General features: G+C 46.8%; 1 protein-coding gene across 5 annotated transcripts in view; it reads right to left on the reverse strand.

Moving 5' to 3' along the window:
* The window catches only part of GDPD5 (glycerophosphodiester phosphodiesterase domain containing 5), a 168390-nt gene that overhangs the window by 12864 nt on the left and 138999 nt on the right, over nt 1-16527 (reverse strand). For 4 of the 5 annotated variants that reach the window (XM_075050253.1, XM_075050255.1, XM_075050256.1 and 1 more), the window contains 5 exons: nt 10911-10993; nt 7941-8091; nt 6411-6629; nt 3877-4034; nt 1799-1946 (listed from right to left, as the gene is read on the reverse strand). In XM_075050253.1, the coding sequence (XP_074906354.1) occupies nt 1799-1946; nt 3877-4034; nt 6411-6629; nt 7941-8091; nt 10911-10993 (759 nt within the window). Of the gene's footprint in view, nt 1-1798; nt 1947-3876; nt 4035-6410; nt 6630-7940; nt 8092-10910; nt 10994-12329; nt 12405-16527 lie in introns of those variants that run through there. The other variant, XM_075050257.1, reaches the window with a different exon arrangement.

Genomic DNA, 16527 nt, shown 5'->3' on the forward strand with positions numbered 1-16527 from the left:
CTGAAATGGGGCTGTTTCAGCGGGATTACTCTGGGTTTCTATAAACTTTACCCACTATAAATCCTATTCCTGAAACCCTCACCTTTGCAGCTGTCAAACCCTTCATCAATTCAGTGTAACTGGGCAGAGAGCAACCTAAAACCCCGGCTCTGAGAGACTCCCAAAAATGCAGAGAAGGGTCCCACACTGGGCACCCACTTTAAGGACATCAAGTTGGGGGCTGAACTCCAGCTCAAGCTTTTCAAAGCCCTTCTCTATACCACGTCTGACAGCCTCTCTTCTTACCAGCAGCTTCCCATCAAGGGGAGAGGGGAGAGAGACTGTCACTTTCTTTTTTGTTTTTTTCCTTTTATTTAACTGAAACACAAGTTAAATATATTTTTGCAATCACAAATGGCCCCTGGGTGAACGGAGCAGAACAGATTTGCACTGTTCAGCTGGTGAAGCCCAACAAAGCCCCTGAGGGCACTGGACAGCCAAAGCCTGGCAGAAACAACCATTTCACTCCAGCTCCCAAGCCATGTCCTACGTGGTGGAGGAGGCTCAGGTGGCAAAGCTGGTTAGATTACATCACCCAGGCGAAATCACGGGATTTTTATGCTGCCGGTGATATAAGAGTGTGCACTTGCAGCAGAGGGCTGAGTTGGAAATCCAGCAGATGGGAGAACCCTTGGAGGAGGGCTCCAAGTATCAGCAAAGAGGTTTTTGGAGTAAAAAGCTGCCACTGATATGCATATAAATCCTGCCAGCTGTAGCGGAGGACAGATGTTTGCAGCAGCACAGTTCAGGCAACGACAATCTCTTCTGCCAACAGATCCAGTCTTTATAAAACCATTTCCAATTCTCCAGCTTCAGCACTCATCAGTGTGAATTTGTGTAGTTAGACACAAGCAGTGGGTTAAGCTAAGGCTAAGGACAACACACATTGATAGATGTTCATCCATCTAGGCAGTAGTCTTGAGGTCCTACCTCCAGCTAAAGATGCAGATAACTTGTTAGCATTAGATTCTCCTCTGGCTCATCTTATTCTCCCCTTTCCCAAGCATATCTGCCAGAGCAGCAGGTAAAATAGCTGTCTTCTGTCCTACCCCCAACAGGATCTGTCATCAGAAAATAGCTAAGGGGCTTACACCGCTGCAGCTGAACTCTTGTTTGGGGAATACTTTAATGCAACTATTTCATCATTTTCCCTCGAGGCCAACATGAATATTTCTGTTTGGTTCAGAGCTCCAAAGTGCTAGGGACATTTTCAGAGCCTACATGATGGGCAAGGGGGCTACCTTTGGGCTCTGGTTGTTCCTTGTCTGGCAATGGGGTAACCAGAGGTAAAACTTATCCTCGTTTGGTATTAAAAACGAGCAAAAAACTAGTTTTGCAGCCTGGCCAAAACACAGAAGCCAGGTTTGCTGGTTCACCTGTGTGCCTGCTTCTGCAGCTTTACCAGCTGCTCAGCAGGTCTGGAAAGATGTTTTTTTATCAGAGGAAAATGGAAAAATCACATGGTTAAATGCGGCAGGCACCACGATCTCCAAGCATCCCACCCAAACCCAGTATGGGGAGAGACGAGGCCAGCTGAAGGAAAGGATTGTGCAACAGAAGCATTGATCCGTTACCAGCTCAGGGCTCAGGCATACAGAGGCAGAAAACCCTCAAGCCCAACAGCACGTTGAACCCAACCAAAACCTTCCTGGAGAAACCCACCAGACGTAGGGCTGCAGTGGTCAACGGCCACCTCTACACCCCGCCACTGCATCCCTCCCCCAGGGCTTCACAGCACCTTCCCACGCATCCTGCTTACCATTAGCCAGATGGGAAAAGGCACCTTGCGAAGGACGTGGGAGCTGTCGGAGGTGACGGACTGGACACCAGCGCACCACAGGATGGAGTACAGCCAGGGCTCGTTCACAGTGTAGAGATTCACACTCAGGTTTGCCATGGCGTAGTCCCTGCCAGGAGATAGACAGGGTGAGATGCGAGTCCCCCAAATGCCAGACCCTCATCTCCAAGAGGTAAGCTCTTGCCAGCAGCCACCGCTGTAATCACGGCTAGATTTATTGGGTTTGAATTGCACGAAATCGGTTTTTTTAACAGGGCACAGTCACTTCACAAGCAACCCAAGGGCACTGCAATCAAATGGTTTGAACTTGAAAGCTTTCTTCACCTCTTGGATGCTATCTGACCCAGGCCACAGACCATCTCAGATGCTTCCTCATGAATGATGGACACGTCGTGTTTTTGTAACAACCGCCTCATCGTGTTGATGTAAAAGTAACATCTGGCTCAGATGCCTGTAGCGCTTCATAGGCAATTTGCTTAATTAAAAACCGACATACACATTTCCAACATCAATTCCTGCAACTTCCATGCCCTTGTTTTGGGGACAGTTGGAGAGATACAGCTTCCAGTCTCCTGAGGTCATTTTCCAAGCAGCTAAAACCGCAAGCTAGGGTACAGCAGCTGTCAGCAGGAAACCAAGCACTGGTAGTGCACTCCCTGTACCCATACAATTTGCATAAATTGCTCTGTTTCCTTATCTATGAAGCAGAAGCATCACTAATCTCCCTCACACGGGTAGCACAGAGATTAATCCTTGCAATTTAATACCAGCAAAGCACTTTGAGGTGGAAGGCCACTGTACAAGGTGGGGACATCTCAAAGCTCACAACATGATCGAGATGCTCCAAAGGCTACGGGATTCTCAAGGGCAGAGGTGGTTGCAGCAATGTTACATCCACATGCTGATTTGGGGGGGGGATTGAGAGAACTATCTTAAACCAGGGCTTGTTGAGCCTGCCCTGGCTCATGCTGCAGGACTGCAGGAAAATTTGACTGGGCACCGCAAGACCTTCAGAGTTTAAGAAACACTCGGGTGGCAGGTCTGATTTTGGAGACAGCTCAGGTGGGATTGATAGATTGGGGCTGATGAGCTGGCATAGAGGAGGGAGTTGGCATATGGTCCTCTCCATGAGATAGAGCAAGTAGGTAGGGGGAAAAACAGGCAGGAATTATCCTGCAGGTAAAGCACAGACTTGGTTTTAATGGTGAGCAACTAGACTGATGGCCGTTGTTCAAGACACCACTGGATTATGTGAAATAGGACCACGCTCACAAACAGCTGTGGTCTCAGCTCTTCCCTACCTCCAGCCCAAACATACAGTAAAACAGCTCCTTTGGAGATAATTTTCTTCTTTGGGGAAAAAATTTAAACTCTAAAAAATAGAAAAGCTCTACTAGAGACAATCCGCCCTTTCCAAGAAGGGGGCAAAGCTAGGAGCTAGCACACTGCACGGTTCAAATACAGGCTCAAGCAGAAGGAGAACCACCCCATGATATGCCAATCTCATTAAAGAGACCTGACCAGGCTGAATAGCTGGCACAGGACAGTAATGAAATGGGTGAATTCTCTGCAAACAGAAATTTCTGAAAGCATATCCAGACTTTGGACTAATCAAAATTCTGTGGTAGCAACTCTGGAGCAGACGAGTAGAAAAAAGGGCAGCTGCTAATGAGGGTGAAACAGCACTCGGAGGTACTCAGTGTGAAAAGCCTTCACTTTTTCCCAGAGCTGACAGTGTAATAAGAATCAGACAATTCGTATATCTATTTCAGAAAAGTTCATCATATACTGAATTAGCACGTAGAGTTATCAGTCAGCCGTGCGCGCCTGAGAACAGCCTGAATTCTGGGTGATGGGTAGGGACAAGCTTGCACAGCTCAAGATTTCAAGAGCAGGTCCATCTGAAAAGATACCTCCATGCAGATAAGACAGCCTGGGGTGATCAGAAAAGATGCCGCTGGGCCGGGGATGCACAGAGCTGTGAACACCCGCCGTGGAGCACACGGGCTAACACGCGGCGTCCAAGCGGAGGGCTGTACCTGACATCCTCGTTCGTGACCTTGGTGTAACGCAGGTTGAGCTTCACAATGCCCTTCTCCCTCATGCGCTCTGCGTCCAGCTTGAGGCCAGAAGTCTGCTGGAAACCCGGCGCAATCTGTCTGACCAGCTGCCTCTCCGTGTCCGGCAGCCACATCACCTGCGGAGGGAGCGAGACAGAGGACGGCTACGGCAAAGATGGTTCACAAAGCTGGTACCGCGAGGTAGCTTTGCAGACAGTCAGTTTACACCAAGCCAGAAGCAAAAATCACATGAGAGACTGCCTCGTTTGTCATACAAATTGGCTACGAGGCACTTACAGCCTCCCACATCTTTAATCACACGCATTTCAGGATTATCCTCGAGCCCAAAGGACTGTAACGCGCAAAATCTCGGAGGTGAAAAGGGTTGAGATACAAAGGGATCAGGCCAAGGGCTCAGAATAAGAGACATGGTGTATCCTTGAAAACCTGTCCTCCCTGCCCAGCTCAGGGCACAGAGAGAACCAAGGACATAAAGCTAAAATTGACAGTGCAGACAGGATGCATGGGAAAAGCCTCTCATGATCCCATGGCTAAGACTAGTTTTGTTCACCCTCTTTTATCAGGGCTACATCTACTCCAACCCAGAGCAAGGATTTCCCTAAATTCATACCACACTTTGAAAGCGTGTCAAATCAATTACCATTAACATACTCAGCTGCTAAAGCAGCTGCAGGAACCAGGCTGGGCAGTTCTATGGTTTGTGCCATGCAGAGGCTGGGCCCAACCAGATGATCTCAGCAGTACTACTGGGCAGTGCATTGCTTTAACCTATGTTTAATAACTCGGTGACACTCATCTACCAAAGCATCAGAGCAGCACAGATGCAGCCCTATGCATTTTCAATAGGAAACCATAAAACCTAGGTGAGAAATAGCACTTCACAACCACACATCTATGTTTTGACAATTTTTCTCCTGCTCTCCATCCCAGTATCCAAGGAAAAGACAGTACGGTCCTCCTTTGGATCTAGCCAAGCTGGCAGAAGCTTGTGGATAACACTGTCACTGCAGCCACGTAGTTAATTGGAAATTGGGTGACAGTGTCAGTCATTAAAAAGACAGATGGAAGTTGAAAATAGCTCCGTTCCCTCCTGGGCCCATCACTGCACAAGTCAGTGATAAAATTGCCTGTGCATGCAGATGCACCTAATTGGTACAGATGAAATATCTGAGCTGCGAGTGATGTAGTCATTCACTTGCCAGCTTTACCACGCTATTTTCAACCAGTCCATGTTCAAGGGAGAGCACGGGGCAAATGAAAGAACCAGATTCCTTCCCAAGACAGGTCAAGGAGAGCAGTTTTCCAAAGGACACCCAGAGTCCCTGGTCTGGGTGCCCTTCTGACACATGGGGAATAGGGCTTTTCCTCCAGGAGAGATCATTGCATCCAAGGGAGCTCCTGATGGGCTGGGTGAAGATCTATACCTTGTGGTCAGAGAGGACACAAGGCTGGCAGGACTCTGACTGCAACCACCCAGAGCTGGAAATCAAAATGTTTGGCATAACCCAGCAAGGACAATCCTGGGGCAGAAATGGAAGCCTGGAAGAGATGTCTGCAGGTACGTAGACCTCCTTTTGCTGAACACCCCTCAGGTCCAGGACATCTGTTTCTCCTCCAAGCAGGAGCTGACTGTAGGCTGAAACAGTTGCTCAGCCCAGGGAGAAGGATTATTTAAAACTAAGGAGTCAGAGGGAGAGGAAGGTCTCTCTGCTGCTCGCAACCAGCCTCCAGGTCCTGCCTCTTCTCTCACATCTGAGGCTCTTATAGAATTGCTCGGTGGGAAGGGACCTCAGGAGATCTCTACTCCAACACAAACCAGCACCAGCACTGATTTCAGACCAGCTTGCTCAGGGCTTTGTCTAGTTGGGTCTTGAAAAGCTCTGAGGATGGAGATCCCTCAGTCTTTCTGGGCCCCTCTCAACACTTGCCTGCCCTCACAGGGAAAACTAGTTTCCTTATATCCAGCGGGAACCGCTCCCATTTCAATTTATGACCACTGCCTCCCATTCTCCTGACACACAGCTCAGCTAAGAGCTTTGGTCCAACTTCTCAACAACCTCCTTGCCAGTACTGGGGAGACCTAATAGCAGCTCTCCAAAGTCTTTTCTTTTCCAGGATGAAGAGACTCCACTCCCTCAGCCCCTCTTTGCATATCCAGCCCCCCTGACCAGTTTGGTAGCCTCTCCAGGACTTGCCCCAGTTTACCAACATCTGTCTTGTACTGGTGAGCCCCACACTGAACACATGACTGCTGAGTAAGGGGAATAATCACTTTCCTCCATCTACGAGCAATACTACCACGAGTACAGTCCAAGATGATATCGAGCCTCTGGGACCACCAGCCTGGAGGCACAGTCCGCCCCAGCATGACTTCTTGGCACGAAGTGGCATTTCAAATCAAGTGTGCAAATGGATCCAATGACACACTTAAGGATTCGGGGAACCCATAAAGGCAGCAATTTTGGAAACATCACCACCCCCACAGAACTCACAGCCTGTTGCCGAATTCCCGACGCCAGGATGGTTTCCAGGGTGATGTTGATGTAAGTGCTGTAGTAGGGATGAGCTGGCGGCAGGTCCTGGAAGTCCAGGATGAGCGATGTGTTGTCCTTGATCACCTCTAGCATATCTGCCAGCTTGCAGACCGACTGGTTGGCAGCTTCCAAGTAGTCAGACCTTGAGAGAGACCCAGCCGTCCAGAAAGGGTCGTTCTGAAAGCAAAGCACATCCCAGTATTACTGCCACAAAGTCCAGACTCCCCCAATACAGGTGAAGACCTTTTTCTATCCCACCCTGGCAACAGTGGGGCACGCTGACAGCTGCTCTCGATGACCATCTTGCAGCTTGCTGAAGTGTTTCTCTGTGCCTCAGTTTCCCTACCCGAGGGGAGGTCACAGGTCCTTACTGAAAGCAAGGTGTGCTGGACACGTCACCCCATTTCCAGAGGAAGAGCAGAGCTATAGGGCAGTAATGTAATTTCCCAAGGTAGTCAGCTAAAAATGTACTTTCTCACACTATGTACGCGATCACCAAGGATTCTTCAGGATCCAAAAATAAAAAGGGCCAGCTATTATATAACTAAGAGCAATCAGAGAGGAGCTATGGGCTGTTGGAAGAGAGGGGCTCCTGACCTGACATTCAGGAATGACTGCTTCAAAGTACAGGCCAAAAAGCAGCCTTCCAGATGCTGTCTTGGCCTTCCTCACCTGGCAAGCAGCAGTTTTCCCTGCACTCCCACAACCACATCTGCAAGCCAAGCAAGTTTCTGTGCAGCTGTAACACACAGACATCCCCGTCAGACCTCCAGACCAGCTCAGATCAGAACGGCAGCGAAGCTATCACGGTTTCAGTCTTCCACCAAGCAAGCAGCCAGGGAACTCCAAGGAGGCACACGAAACCGATACCCGAGCTTGCATCACCGCAGCAATGCCTCAGCAAGTCACGTTCAAACTTGCATGAGCGTGCCCGAGTGCTGCAGCCCTCCTTCCAGACCACGGCTAATGCTCTCCAAAAAGGTTACGGCCGCTGGCCAGGGAGCAGCTTGGCAAAAAGAAATCCCATCTGAAACCTGCCTGCATGCCAAAGGATGGGTCAAGCTCATCCCACAGCAATTCCTCCCCCCTCCCCGGACTTTGAAGGCTGAATTCCTTGCTTTTTCTTTGTAAATACCATTGTCTTCAAAAGTAAATTAAAGAAAAAGGAACAGCATATAACCCGCTGTCTTTTCTGTTCTCTTTATAAATCACATTCCCCCTCCTTGAAGTTCTTTGTGGTGTCAACCAGGCACTAAGGTCCCTTCTTCCAGGTGGTAGAAGAGGCACAAGACTACAAGTCTTTTAGACCAAGTCTAAGTTTAGCAGAGGACAGAACTAAATATGGTTCATGGACACTTGGTCTAGCTGCACTTCAGACCGCTCCACCGAGGAGACGGATCTACACCTCTCCACCTCCAAGAAGGTTTAGGCATGAGCTTTCATCCCATGGCCGTAGCTCCAGGACAACCTCTCCGTGGCTATACGCACCTTTAGGAACCACTCTCCAGCATTGAGCTTTTCCAGGTCGGTCCAGTTGAACATGGAGGAGTGCTCGTAGGCCCGCTCTGGAAACAATTCCTCCACATTTGTTGTTCTCCTGAGTGTCTTGTCATGCATCAGAAACGGCACTCCATCATAGCTGCAAACAGTCAGAGGCCCCATTACAGGTGAAGGTGCACAACCTTGTGTACGTACACAGTACTAGAGAAATACCTGTTCCCACTCCAGCTTCTCTCATGGCTTCACATCAAAATCATTGTGAAGATTTCGACCAGCTTAACACATCCCCAGCATCCTCAAGACGAGTTGAAATGAGATGCACCCAGAGGAAAAAGTCTCTTCGATACCTGCTAGGTGTTTGCAGTCACTCATACACTGACATAACCCTATCCATCCCTCAAATATGTCCAGAGTGCCAAACTCGGGTAGCTTGGACAAGAACACCCACCCTGAATGCTCACGCTAACCAAAGCTTTATGCAATGTCTGTAGCTCCCAATAATGTCAGAGGTTTTCCATGCCCTGTGTACACAGACACACACACAAACTATTCTCAATTTGTTAATAGCAGATGAGTAAGATTTTCAAAGGCTCTCAGACTATATGAACTTAATGTTCATGGGCTTTTAGCAAAATGCAAGGGCTCCAAGCTACCAAAATTGCTCTGAAATTGCCTTTTCCAATTGCAAATTGGTTTCAGGAAGCAGCCATGCTCACATGAGTTATTAAGTTCATGCATCTTAAAGAAAAGCCATCTCTCAGATGAAATAGAGTAGCCAAATGCATGTCCTGTGGTCTTTAAGCCACACATATTACAGAACAATGGTTCTGGAAAACCTAAAAAGCTCTTTAAACTTTCTTCCAGCCCAATTTTCTGTGACTGGATCAGTGGTAACACCACACAGGGCAGTGAGGGTTTCTATCAAGGGCAGGGAAACAGTAGTCCACACTCAAAAATCAAGATAAGCCCACCACAGCCACCCTGATTATAATGACATTTTCCAAATCAAGGAGCCCATCTTCATAACAGGAAACTCAGATCAGGTCTGGAAAGGAAATAGGGTTAAAATACAAACCCTATTTGAATTAGGAGACAACCCAAAGCACTCACCCCCAGAACCAGAGGGAAAACAAAAACCAGTTTTAGAAGATGGAGCAAACGCTGCCTCAGCTTTACTGTTGCCTGCAGAAGTCCCTTATCACAAAGGTCACTGGCATCTCTGCTATTTCTAGCATGCACTGTGCCAACTACTTTCCCCTCAACCCAAAGCAACGCGCTGACACAGCAATACCGTGCTGCTGCAATCAGAAGGGTTATTAATAAATACAGTTAAAAGAAAAAAAGAGAAGATGCTAAGCAACTGCAGAATTAAGAGTGTGGAGTGTTTAAGGGAGATAGGAGCTCAAGTCTTAACATTTCATAGCAGAGCATCATCAGATACTGCTAAGCCTTTACCACTGTGGAAATCCTATGGGGCACTCAATGTTCACTCCCTCCTTTCTAATCCTTCCCTTCACGGAGTCACTCAGCTCTACCCAAGGCTAACCACAATGTATTAGCAGGCACAGGTTTGAAAAAAAAAATAATTCAGAGACAGAAATCAGAGCTTTAGAAGAAGAGATATGGGAGGAGGTAGAAGATGAGAGAGGCACACACAGCAATACTGTGCTTCTGCTGCTTGAAGCAAAGTTGGCTTTATAACCAGCCCTGGCTTTATAACCAGGGCCACCCAGTTTGGGGTGTGTAATGGGTAGGGAGCAGGATGTGATGGGTCTGAGTCTATGTCCAAGCAGCCCACTCGTGGCTGATATGTGCCTAGAAGAGCATGGAAACATCCCAGGTGGAGTGGACGCATCCAGCCCAAGCACAAAGAGCATCTTTCAAAGGGATAAGGACAGCAATGGGTGTTGTGCCGCAAACCCTTCCCCAAAGTTCCTGCCAGCTGTATCGAAAGCTCACTTTTTGGTCATTTGTTCTCAAACAATTATACTAAGAAAAGAAAAAAGCACCCCAACAATTAAACTTCAGAAGCCCATCTTCCACCAGGCAAAAAAAAAATCTTTCCATCAACAACGATCTCCAATGTGGTCAGGGAAAAAGAAAATATCAGCTTTGAGTCTCTCTTATATTTATAACTGGAACTGAGACAAACTGACAGATCGCCAAGGTAAGGCATTACTGTTCCCTTTGTGCCACTTCTGCCCTCTTGCACATCTATGTAACTCATGCAAAAAACACAGTTCAGAAAGGAGACAAGAATATTAAAGAATGATCACACTCCTGGAACAAAACGCAGTTCTTGAAATTACCCTCTCTAAATCAGCCTTGTCAATTCAGCTCAACATTTGCCTGCAAGGAACGACTTTTTGACAGTCAGCAGAATCTCCGGGTTCCTCCTTCCCCCAGCACTAGGGACATGCAAGGATGGGGAGCGGGAGAAAAGGCTTATTCCTCGGCTGCTAAGTTCTCGTGGCAGTTTTGCACGGCTGTTAAAAAACCCTCCTGAAGACTTGCAGCGCAATGCAGTCAGTCTGGGATCTCCACTCCCTCTGCACCTGGAGCATCCCAGCAAAAGTCACATTTAAGCAGTTCCACCTCTTCCCAAGGCCAGCTGACCTCAAGCCAGGCTAGAAACCAGGTGCTGTGTTTCACTGCACTAAAGCAAGCTCTAGGATGAACTACAGTTTTCCTGTAAATGAAGATTAGTTTCACCATAAAGGTATTCAGGTTCCCCCACCCGGACATTTCACCTTTAATCATCATCTCAGTGAAACGATTAGTAGCATCTGTGCATTACACATGGAGACAGCTAGGAGTTATCGGACACGTTCACCACAAGAGCCCTTCTCAATGGGAAAGAACAGTAACAACCAGATGCACATCAGGTAGGAAAGACCCACCAGCATGGTTCGGGCTATCCACAGAGAAAGTTTCAGACCAGCCAGCCCACCAGCTTACCTCAGTACGACATCAGCTTGGACTCCATACATCTTCTGCTCCACTGCCTTCTGGAAGGACATCAGAGTGTTTTCTGGTGCCAACTATGGAGGAAGAAAGAGCATTGAGAGATTAGTAGGTCAGTGGAAATGTTTATGAAGTGGTGTCAGTGAGATTTAGAGATATTAGGGAGCCAAAACAATCTTGTTTTGCAGATAATGCGCCAGCTGGTTACACTGGCGTAACAGCATTCTCCAGAATTGCCTCTCACTGAAGTCTGAAGATGACCAATGCATTTGCCTCCACTGATGGTCTTTCACACGCAGGACAGAGTTCAATGCAGAGTTATTATGGCCTGCAATGCCAGAAACCTGGCTAGCTTGAGATTGGGTGCAAAATTAGTGTGTGAGAGATTTGCTTACCCGTGTGGTCTCCCAAACAGTGGCTTGCTGAAGAACCCCAGCAAGTGATTGTTAATGTGATAGTAATTCTCTTCACAGGTTCTAGCTAGAGCTACCTACACCACCTTAACAGTTCTTCATTCTCCTACTTTTCTATGCAAACAGTGATCATGCCATTATAGAAAGAAGAAAGTCCATAAACCAGGGTATTACCCATACCATGGAGAATAACTAGACCACAGTTTCTGCAGCACACATTTTATTTCCACATCTACTCATTCAATAGTCATCCATTACTCAGCCTAAAAATCAGTTGATTTCTCTAATAACAAATGTCCTAGTTAGTTTTAACAACAATGCAAAAAAAAAAAAATAGCCTTAAGCCTAGAAAAATTATCCCAATGGCCATGACAGACGAGGACTCAAATTCTATTTTGAATTCCTTCCTGTTGAATGAAGCAGATGGTAACAGAAATAGAGTTTAAAAACAATATAGTGTGAAGACAAATACTTTGTTGTTCTACAAAACTAGTACAGTATATCTAGCCCCCAAATGTCCATAAACCAACAACAGGCAGACTGAAAAAAAAAAAAGGGGGGGGGGGGGGAACCAATAGAGACAACTGTTGAGAGAAAACCTGGCAGGTTTTCTGCACTGAAACATAACCATGTGAAAATAAAGCTATTTTTAAAAAAAATGTTTTCTTTTTTCCAATTTTGCTTTCAGGTTTAGAGCACATGTAACATCCTGTTTTTCCACTCATCTCTGCCACCACCAGGATCAGTAAGTTTCCACCAAGACACAATGAGCATTCCCGACACATGATTTTCAAGAATTACTCAGGGGTTGGAAAGAGGAATAATTAAGAACAAAGGCCTAAATGCACCATGCAAGCAAGATACACAATAAATATAAAAACCTGCTCAAGAGTTGAAGGTGTCTCTAAGAATGATTTGTTTTCTTATAAGCCGATCACCTTACACACTCAGGTCAGCAAAGCTTTGGGGTAAAATAATCAGACCAAATGTCAGCACCAACCTTCACATAGCTCCGATATCTCTCTGCTGAATTCCTCCGGCTCAAGCCACACATCAATACTAGTTCATTTTTCCGTTTGCTTAACAAAGGCAACACAGAGTCACGGTATCTTCCAAAAAAAGCTCCCAATCAAAGCGGGACTTGGCCGGGCGAAGACAGAGGCAACACCCCCATCGCATCACACCCTCTCGCACAGCCCAGCACTGGGTCACGCAAGGTCGGGCTCAAAGAGCTTTTTGCAATATATGCACGATGCCCAGAGCTGTCAGCAGGGAGCAGCAGCCACAAAGACCTGAAGATCCCATCCAGACTTCATCTGCTTGGGTTGCTTTCAGCATCTCGGGTTTCCCTTCCCAAGTAGCTCGGGTTTCCTCAGGGTAACACCGCAAAGCGATCCTCTCCCTACAGGGTAATGCTCAATATTTGCTTTCGGAGACTGCAGTAATCCCAAGGAAATAAAGTGGGTAGTCTTCAAACAAGAGACGGCTGACCTAGAGAAACCGAAGGGCGACGGAGGACCACCAGCCTCTCAGGTTTGCTGGGTAGGCGCAACGTGAGTCCCAGCTCAAGATGCGACACCCCATCAGGCAGCAACTGAACCCCCACCCCTATAAAGCAGTCTCGCCGGGGATGCGGACATACAAGGAACAGAAAAGCAAAGCGTACCGAGTTGTAGATCATCTCTCAGGCCAAGGGAGACTGGAAAGGGCAGGTCGGACTCCCTCCACTAAGCGATCAACGTAAAACCCTTCAACGAGGGTAGGATGACCCTGCTGTTACCCACCTACACAATAAAGAGCTCATATGACATGAATCAGGGCTAACGAAGGCAAACGAGCATGGCTACAACAGTATTTCACCTCTGCAGAGGTGGACCAGCATGACCAAGGTTTCTCATCTCTTACCCATACACCAACGTCTGTCTGTCCCATCCCTAGCACTCAGACAGTTGCCACTGAGCTCAACCCCGTGGACAGATGATCCCAGCCCCAGGAGTGGAATATCCCACTCCTGCCTCATCTCTAGCCCCTACAGAGTTTGCAGACCAAGCTTCACTCTTCAACAAGGGCAAAACTGAACTGGACCCCACCAGGGCTGCGTGCAGCTGCTCAGATATGAGGCACATCCATTCCTTTCCCAGGAACTTGACCCCAAATGCAAATTAAATAAACTTACAAAACTTGGGCCAGATCTGTGTTGAAAACGCAGCTTTGCAGCTGTGCAGAGGAAACGGCATTTTAAAACTGTTCTAAAAACAGATTGTCACTTGAGGTCCAACCATCCAAACACGCACTTAGGAGCTGTAACATCATCTTCGTCACAACACCACTAGAAGTGAAGAGCATCCTCTTGAAGAGCATCACAGATGGATGAACACCTCTGGCTGCTCTGAATCAGCAAACAGCACGGACGTCAGCCCAAGTGCTCTCGGTAACGCCGTGCCCCACGATGGCATGTGCTGGGTAGTCTCCATAACGCCCCAACGCTATTACTTGACAGACCGATTGCCTGTATGTCAGAAGCTTTTGAAAAGTAGATTGTAAGCCTTCCAGGCAAAGATGTCATCTTCTTGTGAGCGTGTGGTGGGTGAACTCCTAACCTGGCCAGAGCCAGTCACCCTGATATAAACAATTGCATCTCCAAATGAGTCCATCATCAATGCAGAAAGCTGTCCTCCCCAGTTTCTAAACCTCTCGGTCGATCCTAGCCTTGAGGGGACTCAACAAGCCACTCACACCAACGACATAACCCAGTAAAGGTCAACCAGAAAACCAGGAAAGCGTATTTAACCCTGTCCCCTAAAATCAGATGCTGCCTAATTCCTGGAGGTTCCCCTGGCATCACTTTGGAGGCAGGATCTCTCTTTACCAGGAGTTCATATCCCTTTCAATGCGATTTTGTTGTGAAATGAGAGAATCTGAGTAACAGTTATTTCCATCATCCCAGCCTGTCTCCATCTCCCTCGAAGAAAGAGGGAGCTGAAGCCCTGAAATCAGCATGTTTAGGGCAGAGATGCATCCAAGCAGTACAGAAATTACTTGCCAAGATTAATGCTGATTTTTTAAAAAAGGGTTTTAAAGCAAAACAGCAATAACTAAGTAAATGTATAATCTTTCTGCTTATATTTCTCTCTGTCTCCCTCCAGTTCCTTTGATACAATACATTCAGGCACATTATGTCTAAACCCCAAATCCAGGTTTGCAGTGATCCAGTGCAACTGGACACAACCAATTTCTTAAGAAACCAGTGCTGAAGTGAAGAAGCCCTGGGGCACAAAGCAATGATTTCACTCCAAAACCTCTGTCCTGTATAAACCACACCAACATCCACTGAAAGCCACAGGCAGACCCTGCGCAGGGTTTCTAGAAGCTATTCCTCCTCTTCACACTTGCTTTGATAGGCTCATCCCCTGCAAAAATCAGGCTACCATTCATTTCTTCCTATTACAGAGATGCAGCAAGTAATTTCTAGAAAACTACCTATGGATGAACTCATTTTGACCATTTTTCTACTCAGAAATCAATTGCAAATGCTTACAAATGGAGTCAAGAGCTCTGGATCTTCCTTAACAAAGATTATGAAAGTGTGCTAGTTAGAGCAGCATAGCTGTGCTGCAGTTAGACATCACTACACTGTATTTTCTCCCTAATTAGCCACCCTGACAGGCCTTCAAAAAAAAAAACACATAAAAATCACTGCATCATTTGTACATTGGGGGGTGGCTAATGAAGAAGCTTGCACAGAAGAACCAAATTTGTTCCAAAGTTTAACTGCAGCCACTGCACACCTCTGGCATTGTGTGCTGAGCTGCAGTAAAGGATTTGATCTTTGCTTCATCAAGAAGCTTTAAGGATATTTTCTCATCCTTTTGGAAACATGAGCATAATTTTTTTTTTTAATTTTCCCTCCCTTACCTCTCCTTTCCAGTATCAGTCTCCTCATAAGCCAATAATTGGACTAAAACCACAAGGCATGAGCACCTGTATCCAGCACTTCTGGAAACAGCTCAACTAGACTGAAAGGAAAGGAAAAAGTATAAAGCAAAAAGAGAAAAAAAATAAAGGATTGCCTTGGACAAGAGGATAAACTCATAAGGAAAAAGCCATTAGAAATTTAATAACTAGATACAGGAGATGGGACCTCATTGTTGTTGTACTGCACACACAAAAAGCTGAAGCTTGATTTAATGAAAGACTACCTAAACTTACGTAGATTTATTTCAGTGAACATAAGCCTTTCTCCAGGACTGTCAGAAGATGCTAATTGCAATTGATTGTTACTATCAATCAGAGCAGCAGACAGATTAACTGGCCATATTTTTAATAGGTGGGTGTGCTTAAGACGTACAGCAAGCCAAACACTTCTTGATTTCAGCAGCACAAGCAATACAAACCAAAGCACTTCAGAGCCCTTAAAAAACAAAGCCATCCCGAATAGGTAGGGGCAAAGTTTTGGTTGATACCCAAGACAAGATGAAGTAAAGGCCCTCAAAACCACCAAGAAAACCAAATCCCCAAAACAATAGAAAGAAATCACCAGTTCTTCATTAGCTGAAAGCTCTCCAATAAGACACAATCCTACCCAGAGGTCTTCATTACTGCTTCTATCGATAGTTGGCACCACGAGACGACAAAACAGCATCTCTGGGAGAACGCCAACATATACTGGAGGCTTCACCTTCAGGTGTCAAAAAAACCCACAAACCCAAACTCCACATGTGCAAGGCCATATTTGCTGGAATTTTCTCGGGAACAGCATGACACACTCCCTGTTGAGGCAAAACATTCCCATGCAGTAATCCAACAGGCAAATCCTAAGCGCAATTAAACGTTGGCTGCCCACCAAGGTACTTTGTCCCAGCAATGGGTACTTTTCCACTCTAGACTTGTGCAAAGCCAATGAGTCAGCACGGCCAAAAAAATGCTCCTCCCGGCACTGTGCCTGCACTCAGCAAGGAGATGGACATCATCTGCCATGCAGGAAGGAGCTCGATGGCATGAACGCCGCGTGTTCCCGGCACTCGGACAGCTGTTTCGGCACAGCCTCTCTCAGCGCTGTTAAGACATGCCAAAACCCAGCTGCATGGGTGGTTTGCCAAAAGCATTTATCTCGATGCTATTTGTAGCCTCCAGCTCTGAAAACAAGAGCTGTTCTTGCCTCCGACATGCTTGGATGGTTTCCACAGGTTCAGCCTGAT

This window comes from Buteo buteo, chromosome 18 (assembly GCF_964188355.1).
Source record: "Buteo buteo chromosome 18, bButBut1.hap1.1, whole genome shotgun sequence".
Lineage (NCBI taxonomy): Eukaryota > Metazoa > Chordata > Aves > Accipitriformes > Accipitridae > Buteo > Buteo buteo.